At 43.9% G+C, this 14,893-nt stretch overlaps 5 protein-coding genes across 5 annotated transcripts in view; 2 read left to right on the top strand and 3 right to left on the bottom strand.

The window, feature by feature from the left end:
• Positions 1-14,893, top strand: part of LOC116333427 — a 493,334-nt gene that overhangs the window by 229,431 nt on the left and 249,010 nt on the right. The gene's annotated exons all lie outside the window — the stretch shown is intronic.
• Positions 749-3,137, bottom strand: LOC116328222 (histone H3). The gene is made up of 2 exons (XM_039608656.1): positions 2,779-3,137; positions 749-1,110 (listed from the first exon to the last, which is right to left on the bottom strand). The coding sequence occupies exons 1-2, from the start codon at positions 3,120-3,122 to the stop codon at positions 798-800; spliced, it is 657 nt and encodes a 218-aa protein (XP_039464590.1). The 5' UTR covers positions 3,123-3,137; the 3' UTR covers positions 749-797.
• On the top strand, positions 3,459-3,879 carry LOC116318752 (histone H2A). The gene has a single exon (XM_039608641.1). The coding sequence runs from the start codon at positions 3,468-3,470 to the stop codon at positions 3,852-3,854; it is 387 nt and encodes a 128-aa protein (XP_039464575.1). The 5' UTR covers positions 3,459-3,467; the 3' UTR covers positions 3,855-3,879.
• On the bottom strand, positions 5,598-6,313 carry LOC120438200 (histone H1-like). The gene has a single exon (XM_039608654.1). The coding sequence runs from the start codon at positions 6,302-6,304 to the stop codon at positions 5,666-5,668; it is 639 nt and encodes a 212-aa protein (XP_039464588.1). The 5' UTR covers positions 6,305-6,313; the 3' UTR covers positions 5,598-5,665.
• LOC120438194 (histone H2B 1/2) lies at positions 8,484-8,923 on the bottom strand. Its single transcript, XM_039608642.1, has one exon. It carries the CDS (start codon positions 8,902-8,904, stop codon positions 8,530-8,532), a length of 375 nt encoding a protein of 124 aa, XP_039464576.1. The 5' UTR covers positions 8,905-8,923; the 3' UTR covers positions 8,484-8,529.

Below are 14,893 nucleotides of genomic sequence, written 5' to 3'. Positions count from 1 at the left end.
TACTTGTCACCCGGCCTGCTGACGAGGTGCAGGGGCATCTGGATTTATAACACGAATTGCTGGTGTCGTCATCATCAGTCGTAGCCACTGAAAAGACTAGAAATGGGCGTAATACATTAGATGTTAGCTAGCGCGCAGCTAACATTTACCATAAAGTAAAAGCGTTAAATGCGGTATTCAGCCTCGTGTAATTTCCGCTAAATCCGGGAGCGTCCTAGAGTCTATAACTTACCGTAAACATAAAAGAAATGCCAGTTTCCAGAAAAACAGCGGAGTTGGCCGCTTCGCTGTCCCGCTGCCCTTTGTTGTTTTGGTGACACAACTTCCGTCGACAGACGATTGGTCGTCTACAGTGGGATTCAGCGCTCCTATTGGGCCAGAGTCCAGTCACCGTAGACTCCGGGCCAACGAAAAGACGTAATAGTCTACGGTCACCGTAGACTTTGCGCTACCGTAGACTCAAGGAAATTGTTCTTCATCATATTTCAGTCTAAACTTAAAATAAGTCCAAACATTTTCTTTCCAAGCTCCTTAGACTACGATGACCTGGAATACTGAGAACCTTCTCAGACATATTTCAGTCTCACCCACAAATTGCAAAATCTGTGGAGACATACGGTGCAGGTGTGTAAATGGGCACGATGAGCACATTGGGGCAATACAAAGAGAAGGCCTGAATGTTCAGCGTTTTTGTGCCAGTGAAAAACACACACACACACACAGAGTAGAATCAGCTCTATCGAAGAGATGGGTGGTCCTTAAAAGGACCTTTTGTTGCTTGGATCAGTACTGTAAACTTAACCGCCGAAGCCGTACAGAGTGCGGCCCTGCCTCTTCAGAGCGTACACCACATCCATGGCGGTCACGGTCTTCCTCTTGGCGTGCTCAGTGTAGGTGACGGCGTCGCGGATGACGTTCTCCAGAAACACCTTCAACACACCACGGGTCTCCTCGTAGATCAGACCAGAAATACGCTTGACACCACCGCGACGAGCCAGACGGCGGATAGCTGGCTTAGTGATGCCCTGGATGTTATCACGGAGCACCTTACGGTGACGCTTGGCGCCTCCTTTTCCGAGTCCTTTGCCCCCCTTTCCTCTTCCACTCATTTTTGCTGTTCAGAAATGAATATGAAGGGTTGCTTGATGGACTCCTAAATTTACATGTCATCTGAGGACGTAAAAGAAAACAGGAGCGGGGGAAACTACCGCCATCTACTGGCCTTTGGCGGAAATGAGGGACAGTTAAAATCTTTAATAAAGGCCAATAACCAGTGATGCCTCCAACGGAGCCAGAAAAGGAGGGAAAGGTCATGCCATGAAATATTATTGGTGGTCCCCGGATCGAATCGGTTGTTAGCCAGATTTTACCTTGGAACTCTGAATTCCAGACAGCACACCGTACAAATGTATAACACTGACTTAGGTGTGAAATACATTCACATCACAGGGGATCTTTCAACATGTCTTTGCTGGTGAATACACAGCATCTGTCTCATCACTGAGGTTTTCGCACGTTGGAACGAGGTCTCAAGCAAACAAAGAAAACAGCTGAAGCCAGCAACCTGCACAGCCTGTCACACATCCATCACAACCATCTCTGAGAATCAATGTTGTTTTATAAGTTTGTTTATATTGGCTTTCCTGCATGAAATAGCATTCACAGAAGATCGCATTTCCAACAGATTACTCAAAATGTCAATACTATATTTTCTGACTTGAAAGTGGCAGCGAATGATACTCTGGGAGCACTATACCTATGGTCTCACCTTGATTGGACTGTTGTGGACAGTGAAAGCCTCACAGTATCATTTGTGTGTATGCTGTTCAATGTTAATAGTCTGAAGACAGTTTGTGCAGTGAAATTAGTTTAACAGTGTTCCCAGAAGTCAGCTTCTAAAAACCATAGGAGTTCACCAGAGGTACTTTAGAGCACAGGGTCTATCATTTGGCCTACCACAAAGCACTCCAATGTGATGAGCTTTGGAAAAATAATAAATGAATAAGTAAGAGAGGGACACATTTTAGAATTGAACTGTATTGTTACCGTTTCCCTGCTGATAAGGAAATACAACAATTGATGCTATAAAGTAACAAAGCATTTTTCTAAGTTACTACAGTAGAAGTCTCATTTAGTCCTAATAATTGAAAGTGATATCAGTGTAGCAGAAAAGAATTGTATTCTTTCATTTGAGTCATTGTTGACCTTAGCCATGTTTTTAGTCTTGTGAGAGCACTGAAGCTTCTTTCAGCCTCAGCCGAGGATACTGGGATGACTAAAAGCAGCCTGAGAATTGTCATGATAATAAATACTAGTTAATCTATAGCACCACATGTTAAGCTTACTGTCATGTCTATAGTATTTTATAGCACATTTAAACAACAGGAGTCTACACGAGGTACTTGAGAGAACTTGGTCTATCATGTTGTCTAGTGCAAAGCACTCCAATGCGATGAGCTTTGGAAAATAATAAGTGAATAAGTAAAGGAGGAAGCCATTCTAGCATACAACAATTCATGCTAAAAATGAATGAAGCATTTTTGTAAGTGAAGTCAGTGAATTCCACGTTGATGCCGACTGTAGTTTCTAGTATAGAAAGAGCATGAAGATTAGAGTGTGAATATACTATTGATGTAATAATAAAGGAGCGAGCTCTTGATGTGAGTGAGGTGGCTCTGAAAAGAGCCGTTGTTTGTAGGAGAGCGTGTAGCTTAAGCTCTCTCTCCGCGGATGCGGCGAGCCAGCTGGATGTCTTTGGGCATAATGGTGACCCTCTTGGCGTGGATGGCGCACAGGTTGGTGTCCTCGAAGAGTCCGACCAGGTAAGCCTCGCTGGCCTCCTGCAGAGCCATGACGGCAGAGCTCTGGAAGCGCAGGTCGGTCTTGAAGTCCTGGGCGATCTCGCGGACCAGGCGCTGGAAGGGCAGCTTGCGGATCAGCAGCTCGGTGGATTTCTGGTAACGGCGGATCTCGCGCAGAGCCACGGTACCGGGCCTGTAACGATGAGGCTTCTTGACACCTCCGGTGGCCGGGGCGCTCTTACGAGCGGCCTTAGTGGCCAGCTGCTTCCTGGGGGCTTTGCCTCCAGTAGACTTGCGAGCGGTTTGCTTGGTTCTTGCCATTCTTTCTCTCTTTTCTTCTTCTGTGCTAAGAGCAGAAAATGTAGCAAACAGACGAGACTCGCTGCTCTTAAAGTGTGTGACAGGCTGTGACGCGGTGCCGCTCCGGCTCGTGATTGGCGAGGGGCTCCACGTGGTGCGCAGCACCGTTCAGAGGAGCACCGCCCCGCCTCGGTGTGTGCCGCTCATTGGAGAAAAGTGCATTGAATTTGCGCGCTGCCGCAAGCCTCTCTGCGATTGGTGCGTGACGAAGCTGCCCGCGCTCCGCGGAAATATAAGCGAGGCTTTGAGCAGATCGGACCACATTTCCTCTTAGTCTCGATACTACGAAGAAAAGAACCTGTCAAAATGAGTGGTCGCGGAAAAACCGGAGGCAAAGCCAGAGCTAAGGCTAAGACCCGCTCATCCCGTGCCGGGCTTCAATTCCCCGTGGGTCGTGTCCACAGACTGCTGCGCAAAGGAAACTATGCGGAGCGTGTGGGAGCCGGCGCCCCCGTTTACTTGGCAGCTGTGCTCGAGTACCTGACCGCTGAGATCCTGGAGCTGGCTGGCAACGCAGCCCGCGACAACAAGAAGACTCGCATCATCCCACGTCACCTGCAGCTGGCTGTGCGCAACGACGAGGAGCTCAACAAGCTTCTGGGGGGAGTCACCATCGCTCAGGGTGGTGTGCTGCCCAACATCCAGGCTGTGCTGCTTCCCAAGAAGACCGAGAAGCCCGTCAAGGCCAAGTAAACGCAAAGCGCTTGGCTTCACCAACAACAAAGGCTCTTTTAAGAGCCAAACACTTCTCTCTGAGCAAACATCCTTCTTGTTGTCACTGTGTCTTTAACAAGTTGTATACTAGGAAATGTAGGAGGGAAGCCTCTTCATTTACTTTAAACAGTACATTCATTTCACAATAACGGATTCAAATGCACTTTTAAAAATACACTTTTGTTGTCATCAGACAATAATAGACATTTAAATTTAACATTAAATCTAGAAACTAAAGTTAAAAAGCTTGCAATATCTCTCTCCATGTGTTCAAGGTTTGTGCTTTGTCCAACCTCTGTGCCCTCATCTTAATAATTTGGGGTAAATTGGAAACTTATAATTAGCAGATCACTAATGATGACTGTAGACATGCATCATGGTTTACTTGGTTGATAATTAAAGCAGATCCTAAGATCATGGAAACAGACAACACGCAGTTCATGATGTGGCAAGACCACAGATCTTGTCAAACGCAATAAGAAATCGTAACACAGAACATGAGGAGGACGGATGGAGTTCTTTGGTGTGGCAGGAACTATCCAGGTACAGAGGGAGGAAAATGTGGAGCTGTTAGCAAAATGTTCAGCACTGCTGCTGAATTTGGAAAATTTTGGGGGTGGCTGGAGATCAGAAGAACAGAAAATTTTTCCTAAGTGTGGGTTTTGTTAGAATGACTTTGTCAACCCATTTGAAGGACCATAGTGAATTTGAGTTCTCAAAGCATTTCATGCGAACTTAAATCTCTCAAGAATGACATTAAGTTGCTGAACCCTGACCTCTGATGTACCAAATCAGTTGGTTCAGCTATAAACTTTGGAGTGTAACTGTACAGTGTGAAAAATGTATTGACAGTGGGGGTCTGCCTGTCGTAAAATAAGAGTTACACAGTTACTAGCCTGGGGAGAGGACAGCCCCCCCAGACTGAAGAATAGAATTAGTGGAAAACTACAGAGGAGGGGGACACAGGGCAGCCCCGGACTCTTCTTCAGCTGGGATATCAAAAGGATCGGTGAGGTCAAGAAGAAAACCTCAAGACTATATTTTGAAATAATGGATTTCCCCTCATCCTTAACGCTACAGAACTCAATTTGTTCAAATGTACATGAATCAAAATGGGTATGAAATGACTAATGAAATAAATACATGCTAAAATAAATAGCTGCATGGGTTCAGCTTGGAGTAAAACGTGTGTCCCTGAAATCACCCAATATCAATTCAGCTGGCCTAGATTTAGTCAGGTAAGGTTGTAGAGTAGAGCATTTCAAGTGTTATATTTTGGCTAAGTATCATTAAAATATACAGTGTACTTCCACTACAACAGCCAGTGTAGGCTTTTAAAAAATAAAAATAGAAGTGAAACATATCTCATATATAGATAATAACATGCATCTATAAATGTAATATTTTCTATCACGTTTTTTAATAGAATATTTAAAAACATAGGTGATAACTTTTAAAGGTGTATTTCTTGTATGATAGTGTTGCATAGTAAAACAAGTAGTGTTGTGATGTCTTGTATTATGAAGGTCTGATTGTAAATATTGAGTTGTTAATATTTGTATTGGTGTCTTTTATGAAGCTGTAGACTTCTGAAAACAGCACTAATGTTCATAATGAAATGTGATATTAATAAAATTTGTAAATGTAATGAGGAAAATGGAAAATGTGCTTTAATAATAAGGACACTATTGTGAATAACAGAGTGGTGAGTGAGTGTGAGGAAGGAGCTCTTGTGTGTTGCTGTGGTGGCTCTGAGAAGAGCCGTTGTTGAGTGTGAGAGTGGTGGCAGCTCACTTCTTCTTGGCTGCTGTGGCTGCCTTCTTGACTTTGGGCTTGGCGGCCTTCTTGGCGGGGGACTTCTTTGCTGCGGGAGCCTTCTTCAGCACCTTCTTGGGGCTCTTGGCCGCCTTCTTGGGGCTTTTGGGCGCTTTCTTGGCCGCCGCCGCGGGCTTCTTGGCCTTCTTGGGCGACTTCTTAGCCGCTGCGGGCTTCTTGGCTGCTGCTGCCTTCTTGGGCGACTTCTTAGCAGCTGCTGCCGGTTTCTTGGCTTTGGCAGCGGCGGGCTTCTTGGCTTTAGGAGCGGCTTTCTTTGCGGGCTTCTTGGCTTTGCTGTCAGTAGCCTTCTTGTTCATCTTGAAGGATCCGGAGGCCCCGGTGCCCTTGGTCTGCACCAGAGTGCCCTTCGCCACCAGGCTCTTGATGGCGGTCTTGACGCGGGCCTTGTTCTTGTCCACATCGTAGCCTCCGGCAGCCAGAGCCTTCTTGAGAGCGGCTGCGGACACGCCGCTGCGCTCCTTGGAAGCGGCCACGGCTTTCACAATCAGCTCGCCCACGCTGGGGCCGACCTTCTTGGACTTGGAAGCCATCGTCTTCTTCTTCTTGGCCGCCTTGGCCGGGGCTGGAGCAGGTGCGGGAGCTTCCTCGGACATTTTTCCCCTTTCGCGTCTGATCGAGATTCAACGAGATTCAGGGAACAGTGATGGCAAGTCGGAAGCGCCACGCTGCACTTAAACGCACCATGAGAACCATGGAGAGTGAAGGTAGCGCGCGCAGCTCTCGCGTGTGCCCCGCAATGCTTCATTTTGTGTTTCGTGTCTCGGGTTCAAAGAGCTCAAAGTGAGTGTGTGAGCAGCACTGCAGGCCGACAGTGGAGCAGTCCACAGCGGGCTTGTGTCCCCTCGTGCAGGCCTCGTGTCGGACTCTCGTGCTCTCTGCTCTCTGCTCGTGGAGCTTCCAAAGCTCAGCGACTCGGTGCGGAGCTCAGCGCTGCTCGGCGGCTTCTTGCACTCTTTTCTCTGCTAAAACCGATGGAGCCGCAGCAGAGCTCCGTAAAAAGCCTTTTCCAGCTGATACACATGTTTGTTCACCCACTCCGAGTTAAAAGCAGCATCTGGTGAGCGCGGCTGTGGGACAAAGTGACGCCGCGAGCTCCCAGCAAACACACCGATGCTGCTGGAGGCCCACGGAGCAGCGACACTTCTGTGACAGCTGCTCACTTCTAACCAAAGCACAGTTTCACTCACATTGTTGCATATCAGAAGCTTCATTAGTGACCTCACAGCAGCTCGCTTCCACACTTTGGCTCTGATCTCTTAGTCTGCATTGACTCTGTTTCCTTCTACAGTTACTGACTCTACAATAAACAACAGCAGTCAATGAACACGTGAATACACACATCCACAAACGGATCACTAAGTATGTCAATGTGTAATACTCAATACCTGCTTAAAAAAAAAAAAAAAAAAAAAAAAAAATCCAACATTGTCTTGGTGTTGCTACTAGTCAAACATATTTTATCACTGTATCCATTTTATTTACTTAATCATAGTAATATTGGTGTAATTGTTTATTTATTTTATCCTGCTCTGCCCACGTTGGTGAATTTCCCAGCTCTGGGACTAATAAAGCTTATCTCATGTCCTGGATAGCGACCTCAGTTTAATCTAGTATAGTATTTAGTTATGCCCAGTATATCTCTGCTGCTCTTTCTGGAGGATTCTGTTATTCTTCCATTTACTGAAAAATATGTAAACTGATACCTTCCACCCACTCCATCATGTGCTGACCAGTCACAGGAGTGAGTTTAGTGAGAAACTGAGATGACCAAAATTCATCTGAACACAAGAAATCATTCCTACCTATCCCCCTGTACAATCCTCCATCTTATGCACAGCACTTTATATAATGCAACTATTGTATTAAGGCAGCTAGAAAGTGAAAGGTGGTTACGGAGCCATCAAATTAGGAATTAGATTGAAGATGCTTTGATGGAAATTCCTCTTTGGGCATCGCTAGGAAAGTTGGATGCGAAGGACACAAAGCTGACTGTGGCATAGGCAGTATAAGGCAAATGCTAAAGGTGTCATCCATCCAGGGGCACAAGTGGGGGGAAAAATACAAAATACAAGTACGAATAAAACATAACTCCAAAAAGTGATACCAATTCATACCTTTAATATGCATTTGGCATCTAGTCATTTTTTGCCCTCTGATAGTCCAAAAAACCACCTCTTAATGTCGGTTACTCAAGTGCTGTGTGTTTATAATGTTACAGTGCGCATCATCAAGTCAAGTGGGTTTGTCATTTCAACCATGTGCAGTGGTACAGTACACAGCGAAGCGAGACACCAAGACGGGACCACAAAGTGCAGATGTGCAAACGTTGCAACAAAACAAAAACAGTGCAACCCCAGACAGACCAGAACGATACAGACAAGACAGTGCAGTTGGGGGGGAGAGAAAAAAAAAAAAAAAAAAAAAAACCCCACACACAACAAACTGCAACATGAATGTTGATACTAGTTTTCTGCTTCTTTGAATTGTGCGTCACAGCATTTCAGTCCAATGATAATAAATTTAACATTTCTTATAATTAAAAAAAAAAATGCATGTTTAGAAATCAAACAAGTGTCAAATACAAAGTCGCATTTATATAATAATTTGTAGTGAGTTTCAATTTCTGAAAACCAGAGATACACTTCAGTCGTCTGGGTCTGTGCAGCGGATTAATACCACCCAGTGACACAAAGATCTACGTCCGCGATTCAAGTAGTTGGCAACATAGTAACTGCATATTTGACAGTAGGAAGTATGCTCATCAGTTTAAAGTGTGTGGCTCTGAAAAGAGCCGTTGGGTTGACGTCTGTTAGTCAGTTTACTTGGAGCTCGTGTACTTGGTGACGGCCTTGGTGCCCTCAGACACGGCGTGCTTTGCCAGCTCACCGGGGAGGAGCAGGCGCACTGCGGTCTGGATCTCCCTGGAGGTGATGGTGGAGCGTTTGTTGTAGTGAGCCAGGCGAGATGCCTCGGCAGCGATGCGCTCGAAGATGTCGTTGACAAACGAGTTCATGATGCTCATGGCTTTGGAGGAGATGCCGGTGTCGGGGTGGACCTGCTTCAGCACCTTGTACACGTAGATGGCGTAGCTCTCCTTCCTGGTCTTTCTCTTCTTCTTGCCGCCCTTGCCGGCGGTCTTGGTCACGGCTTTCTTGGAGCCCTTCTTGGGCGCGGACTTCGCGGGTTCAGGCATTTTTCTTCTTCGATACTCAACGAATGAGCTCTGTGACTCAGAGCAGCGGTTTTTATACAGGCTGTATGCTAATACCACTGCGCAGGCCCTCGGATCTCATTGGTGGAGCCGCACAGTGGGCCGGACGTTGTGTTGGAGGGAATTTGTGAATTTTGCTGAAACAGGCGCGCATCTAACAAAGACAGTGGACTGTGTGATTGTGTCCTCGTTTGCTGAAACAGTCATTTGTTCTAAATGAGCAGTAAATGTAGAGCTCTGTGTAGCAGATATGGATGTGTTAGTATCAGTATTATCTTCACCAACAATGAAACAATTCCGCCTGGTTTCGTGTCTCTGTGTTTCTGTAGCGCCCATGTAACCTGGTGATAGTCACAGTTTACCGTCACCAGCACACAGCTTTAAAACTTCGCTGAGTTTTAGCTCTCAGTGGAGATTAAACACTGTGAATAATTAGGTTCTGTCTGTCGGGTCACGTTTACTTCACTCTTTTATTTACAACTAAGCAAATCGGTTTGGCTCAGATTAAAGTTACGTTTCATAACTGCATAGTTTTAGTGAAGTTTAATGTCTCACTACAGCACACATTAGACTGAACCATTCACTTTTCTTTATTATCTGGTGTTCATATATTTTTTTAACTGTGGATTTTGAATTTAAACTAACATTAAAAATCTTTAAAAGGAGGAAAAAGAAGGTGCACTTCCACCGGGAGGATCAGTGTCTGAAGCAGCATGTTGTTCGTGTAGGATCATTTTCTGTGGGAGAACACAGACATGACCCGCGAATTAGATTCGTAGATGACCGTTAGATTAGTTGATGCTGCCAACACTTCCACAAGAACGCTCTGGGAAACCCTGGGTTAACTTAGAGAGCTGGTAACTAGCTCCGTGTGAACGTTTATCCAGGTCCCAGTGTTAGGGTCAGTGATTCCAGACAGCAGAACGACATCTATGCTGACCTCGCTCCGTGGTATAAAGGGCTTCGAGACAGCAGCTGGACTGTCTTTTTACCCTCATGATTAATATTCACAATGAAAATATTATTTGAACATCGCGTGAATCTGTATGTGTTTCATAGTGTCCAACAAGCTAGTATCAAAACAGGTAACAGCTGACGGTGAGCCGCCCACACAGGCGCCATCTTGGTTTTACCAAGAAGCAACCAACAAGCCTTGTACAGTTAAACCTAACGGTTAGTACATGACAGAAACAGCTTTATCTCGTTTAATAAAGATTATGCATGTATACACAGGACATGCTGATTATTGAAAATACAAAGATCAGATGTTAATCGGATTTATTTGCTCTCTCTCCTCCTTTAATACGTTTTTAATGTTTGTTTTAATTCAAAATTGGCGACCGAAACGAGTATGACACATACGAACATCAGGAGATAAAGACTCGATAGATATAACCTCAGTAAATGAAGTCGGTGTTCAGCCTCCAAAAGGTGACAGTCAGCGGGGTTATGCAAGTTGTACGGGCCTCAGTACAACACCGTTCTAAATTTATGTCAGTATTTTGTTTCATTTTATTATGTCTTTAAACAGTGATTCAGTGTCAATTTCATGGAGTTCACTATAGTGAGTAAATGTCCTGGTGGGGATTTGCTCCTACATGATAGATACAATAATGTACAGGTTTGTGTAAGTTACCGCTTGAACATTAAAAGCTTGAGAAGCTCTTTAGTCTTTGATGGTGCAGAAATGTTTACGTCACAAGATGGCGCCACTTCATCAGATAAAGTAAAGGGAAAACCCTGATGTTCGTTAAACCACATTGTTTTAAAAACATTTATAACTATTATCATGTTTACAGCGTGTAGAAGATTAGTTAGTTAAAATGCTATGCTAATATTTCATAACTTTATTAATATATTAACTTAGGGAAACTCTCAGCAACATCAGAAATGGATTTCAGAGACAACTCCATGTTTGAGCTTCACTCAGATAAAAAACGAGTCGCTCACAGTCAGTGTTTGTAGGTTTTCAGGCACTTTGTCTACAGCTTTCAATAAAAATCATCTCTTCCACTGACTGTGGTAACTTTTCTTAAAACTATTATCTTAGAGAGGACAACTAAACAAAACAACAACGATCAAAAAAAGTTCTTTTGTATGTCACTCTGTGCATTTTATTATCCTCTAGAACTCTAAAACAGACATAAAGAAAAGAAAAAAAAACAGCATTAATAATCTGAACTTCATAAATTACCCCCTCTGTATTCTGACACAAAGGGATATCAGTAGGCACACTTGTGGACGTGTATGATGTATTTTGTGCCGCACTCCCTCTTGTTTCATACGCCTTCTTGTGTGTCTTCTTTCTGATTCACAACTTTCAATAATCACGAGCTTCAAACCTCGAGGGCGGAAGGAAGTTCCCCCAGATTTACCGTGTGTCTCTTCTCTAACCACCTTTCTTTTGGCTGTCCAATGTTTAAAGGAGCTACGTCACTGCAACTCTAACGCAGAAAGTAATGTGCTCAATTATTTATTCATTTAGCTTTAGGAGGGGGGTATCGGAATCGTCACTTTGTGTAGATGAGTTAAAGATGTGAGAGTAGTGCCAAAAATTTGTCTCTGTCCTAAAACACTTCATATATTCCTCTCGCTGATACTGATCGGTATCGTAGGTTTAGTTGGTGTTTTAGATTTACAATTATTTTAAACAGTTTGTTAAAACGGAGGTTGTTATTGTGTGATTCATTTTTTGTTTATTCTTTGATCATTCTGTTTGTGTTTTGCAGCTGTTGTTGAAAAAAATTTTTTCCTGCTGTTCTCTTTTTTTTTCATGTAGTTGCAGTTTTGTTTTCCTAGTTCGTTCTTGCAGGATAATAGATGTAGGGGAGAGCGGGGTAAGTTGTCACACGGGTAAGTTGTCACACTGTTCATAACTCCAACACTAGAGGCTCTATCTCAAAAATGAAATAGCCACTTTGTGTGACTTCTTCTTCTATAGTCAACCTCCTGTTCACGTGGTCAAGACTGCTCTAATCTGAGGTGAGCACATCTTTTTTATTTTTTTGACCTAAACAGAAAAATAAATCACTTTAAATTTTCTTCAGTACAACTTTGTTAGGTATAGATGTTACAAATTATTATTTTACACAAAATAGAGGAGACATTAACGTGTCTTTTGATACTTCAGCTGATGTGCTATGTTGAGCTAGCCCTGACATTTAGCCAAAATTAGCATAAATGTCAGTTTGGGGCAAGTTGTCTCATTAACTTTGGGGCAAGTCGTCACATGTGACAACTTGCCCCAGTACACATAAATGCTCCAAAAAATTGTGATATTGTAGGCTAATTCATTTGTATTTGTAATAAGGCTTTTGAAGAAAGGAAGGAGAGGCAGGAATTAAGGAAGGAAGGAAGAAAGTAAGATGGTTCGAAATTATCAACGAAAGACAGAGCGTGGCAGAACACCACCTGACATTATGTTAAAGGCAGTCAGGCAGGTAAAGATGCTGAACAAATCAATCAGAAGTACAGCAAAGGATTTTGACATAAATTACCGTACTCTAACTCGGTATTGTCAAAAGATTACCAGAGAAGAAATTGAAAGTCAGACAGCCATGCCAACAACAATGGTTGGTTATACAATGCCAAGGAAGATTTTTTCCCTGATTTGGAAAAGCAGCTTGTTGAGTATATTACTAGGTCAGCTGACATTTATTTTGGTCTGTCACCAAGTGAGGTCAGAAAGCTTGCCTACCAGTTTGCTGTGGCACACGAACTGAAGTTTGTGCCTTTGTGGGCAGAAAAAGAAAAGGCCAACAAAGAGTGGTTTACAGGCTTTTAAAGCGGCATACAACATTGTCACTGAGAAAGCCAGAAGCAACTAGCCTTGCCAGGGCAAGTAGCTTCAACAGAGAGAATGTCAATGCTTTCTTTGACAACTTAGAGAAAGTGTTATGCAAATATGAGTTTGGACCAGGAGACATTTGGAATGTTGATGAAACTGGGGTCACCACTGTACATAAACCAGACAAAGTGTTGGCCAGACGTGGATTCAAACAAGTAGGGTCATTGACCTCTGCTGAAAGGGGAACCCTTGTCACACTGGCCTGTGCTGTCTCAGCCATAGGGAATAGTTTACCTCCATACTTTATTTTCCCGCATGTCCACTTCCGTGACCATTTCCTGATCAACGGGCCACCCGGCAGCAAAGGAGGGGCAAATTCCTCTGGATGGATGAAAGACACACACTTTGTTGACTTCCTGCAACATTTCAATGAACATACAAAGTGTTCAAAGGAGAAGCCCTGTTTACTCCTTTTGGACAACCACGAGTCTCATCTGTCCATTGATGGACTCAATTATGCCAAAGAAAATGGCATAATCATGCTGTCATTCCCACCCCACTGCTCACATCGGCTCCAACCATTAGACAGGTCTGTCTACGGGCCACTAAAGAGGCACATCAACAGCACGTGTGATGCCTGGATGAGGAACAACCCTGGGAAGACAATGTCTATTTATGACATTCCTGGGATTGTGGCAATTGCATATCCTCTGGCTGCAACCCCATTGAACATTCAGGCTGGTTTTAGGGTGGCTGGGATTCAACCTTACAACAGAAATGTATTTCTGGAAGCCGAGTTTGCACCATCCTACGTCACAGATCGCCCTATTCCGGACCCTGCCCTGCCAGGCCCCAGCACCAACTCTGACCTGCCAGGCCCCAGCACTACCTCTGCACTGCCAGGCCCCAGCACTACCTCTGCACTGCCAGGCCCCAGCACCAACTCTGCACTGCTAGGCCCCAGCACCAACTCTGAACTGCCAAGCTCCAGCACCATCTCTATCACGAGCTCACCCTTACCCAGCACTGCAATTACTGACAGCGGACTACCAACTCCAGAGGACATCCGCCATATCCAAAAGCTGGCCGCCAAAACCATCCAGCAAAGGATGAAAACGATGCAAATCAGCAATTCTAACCGACACGCCAGTGAAGCAGCAACTAGAAAAAGAAAGAATAAGGCTGAATCTAGCAAAAGCTGTTTCAAAAGAGAGGGACGCGAGGGGAAAAACATCTGGACCTATGAAGAACAACGCAGCTAAAAGAAGAAAAATAATTCAAGAGTCATCATCAGATGATGAAGAGTGCTTCTGCCTTGTCTGTGTGGAGCCATTTTCAAACAGTCGTCCAAAAGAGACCTGGGTAAAATGCGAAATGCAACAAATGGGCCCATGATGCTTGCACCTCAGGCCAGGCAATTTATGTGTGCCAGAATTGTGACTCTGAAGTTGAGTCTGATTAATCAGAAATAGGGCATCTGTTTTGTTCAGAGGATAAACATGTTAAGTAAAGCAAGTTATTTGCAACATTCCATTCAGTTATGATGGATTTATGTGCAAGCCAGAGAACATTTGAGTTTAAAGTTCAAACTAAAGTTTTCTTTCTATTTAATGTTTTGATTAAAATGTGTATTGGATTGAAATAATTGTTTTTTTCCAAATTCTCTTGGCATAATTGTTCAAATTTCCAGTTTTGGTTTGAATTTAACAATTAAAATCAATAATCACAATTAAGTATTTGTGTTCTTATTTTAAGATAATCTAGTGTGACAACTTACCTGCCGATGGGGCAAATTGTCACAAGTGCACATTCTCCATTCAACAGTCTACAACTCCGTAATGAGATAAGATATGAAAATGTAATGAATACATCATATGTGCCCGAGACTTCCTTCTTTCATTTGGTGAAACATTTATTACGTTGTGATGTATGGTGATCAGTAAAAGTTAGTCAGTGTGAAAAGTGTGACAACTTACCCCGCTCTCCCCTACACGACCGGGATTAATGAATGCCACTGTACGTAGCGCCTCAGCTCTGAGTCATAATGCAATGAATGATCTGTTGTCAAAAAACAGACGGCCACCGAAAAAGACACATTCATAACTGTATAACTCTGTCAAACAGGTACAAACACACATAGCCGGTGTTTGCTTTGAAGAATGAGCATCTGCTTAGTGGTTAGAA

This window comes from Oreochromis aureus, linkage group 3, assembly GCF_013358895.1.
Source record: "Oreochromis aureus strain Israel breed Guangdong linkage group 3, ZZ_aureus, whole genome shotgun sequence".
NCBI classification, from domain to species: Eukaryota; Metazoa; Chordata; class Actinopteri; order Cichliformes; family Cichlidae; genus Oreochromis; species Oreochromis aureus.
The sequence above is the reverse complement of the archived record's forward strand: the minus strand, read 5'-3'. Positions and strand labels throughout refer to the sequence as shown.

Bases quoted from the DNA above. Each gene is read 5' to 3' on its own strand.
- LOC116328222 (XM_039608656.1), bottom strand. From the start codon at position 3,122: ATGGCAAGAACCAAGCAAACCGCTCGCAAGTCTACTGGAGGCAAAGCC. The intron at 1,111-2,778 runs CAAGAGGGTCAC...CTGAACAGCAAA, and splicing joins AACCTGTGCGCCATCCACGC to AATGAGTGGAAGAGGAAAGG.
- LOC116318752 (XM_039608641.1), top strand. From the start codon at position 3,468: ATGAGTGGTCGCGGAAAAACCGGAGGCAAAGCCAGAGCTAAGGCTAAG.
- LOC120438200 (XM_039608654.1), bottom strand. From the start codon at position 6,304: ATGTCCGAGGAAGCTCCCGCACCTGCTCCAGCCCCGGCCAAGGCGGCC.
- LOC120438194 (XM_039608642.1), bottom strand. From the start codon at position 8,904: ATGCCTGAACCCGCGAAGTCCGCGCCCAAGAAGGGCTCCAAGAAAGCC.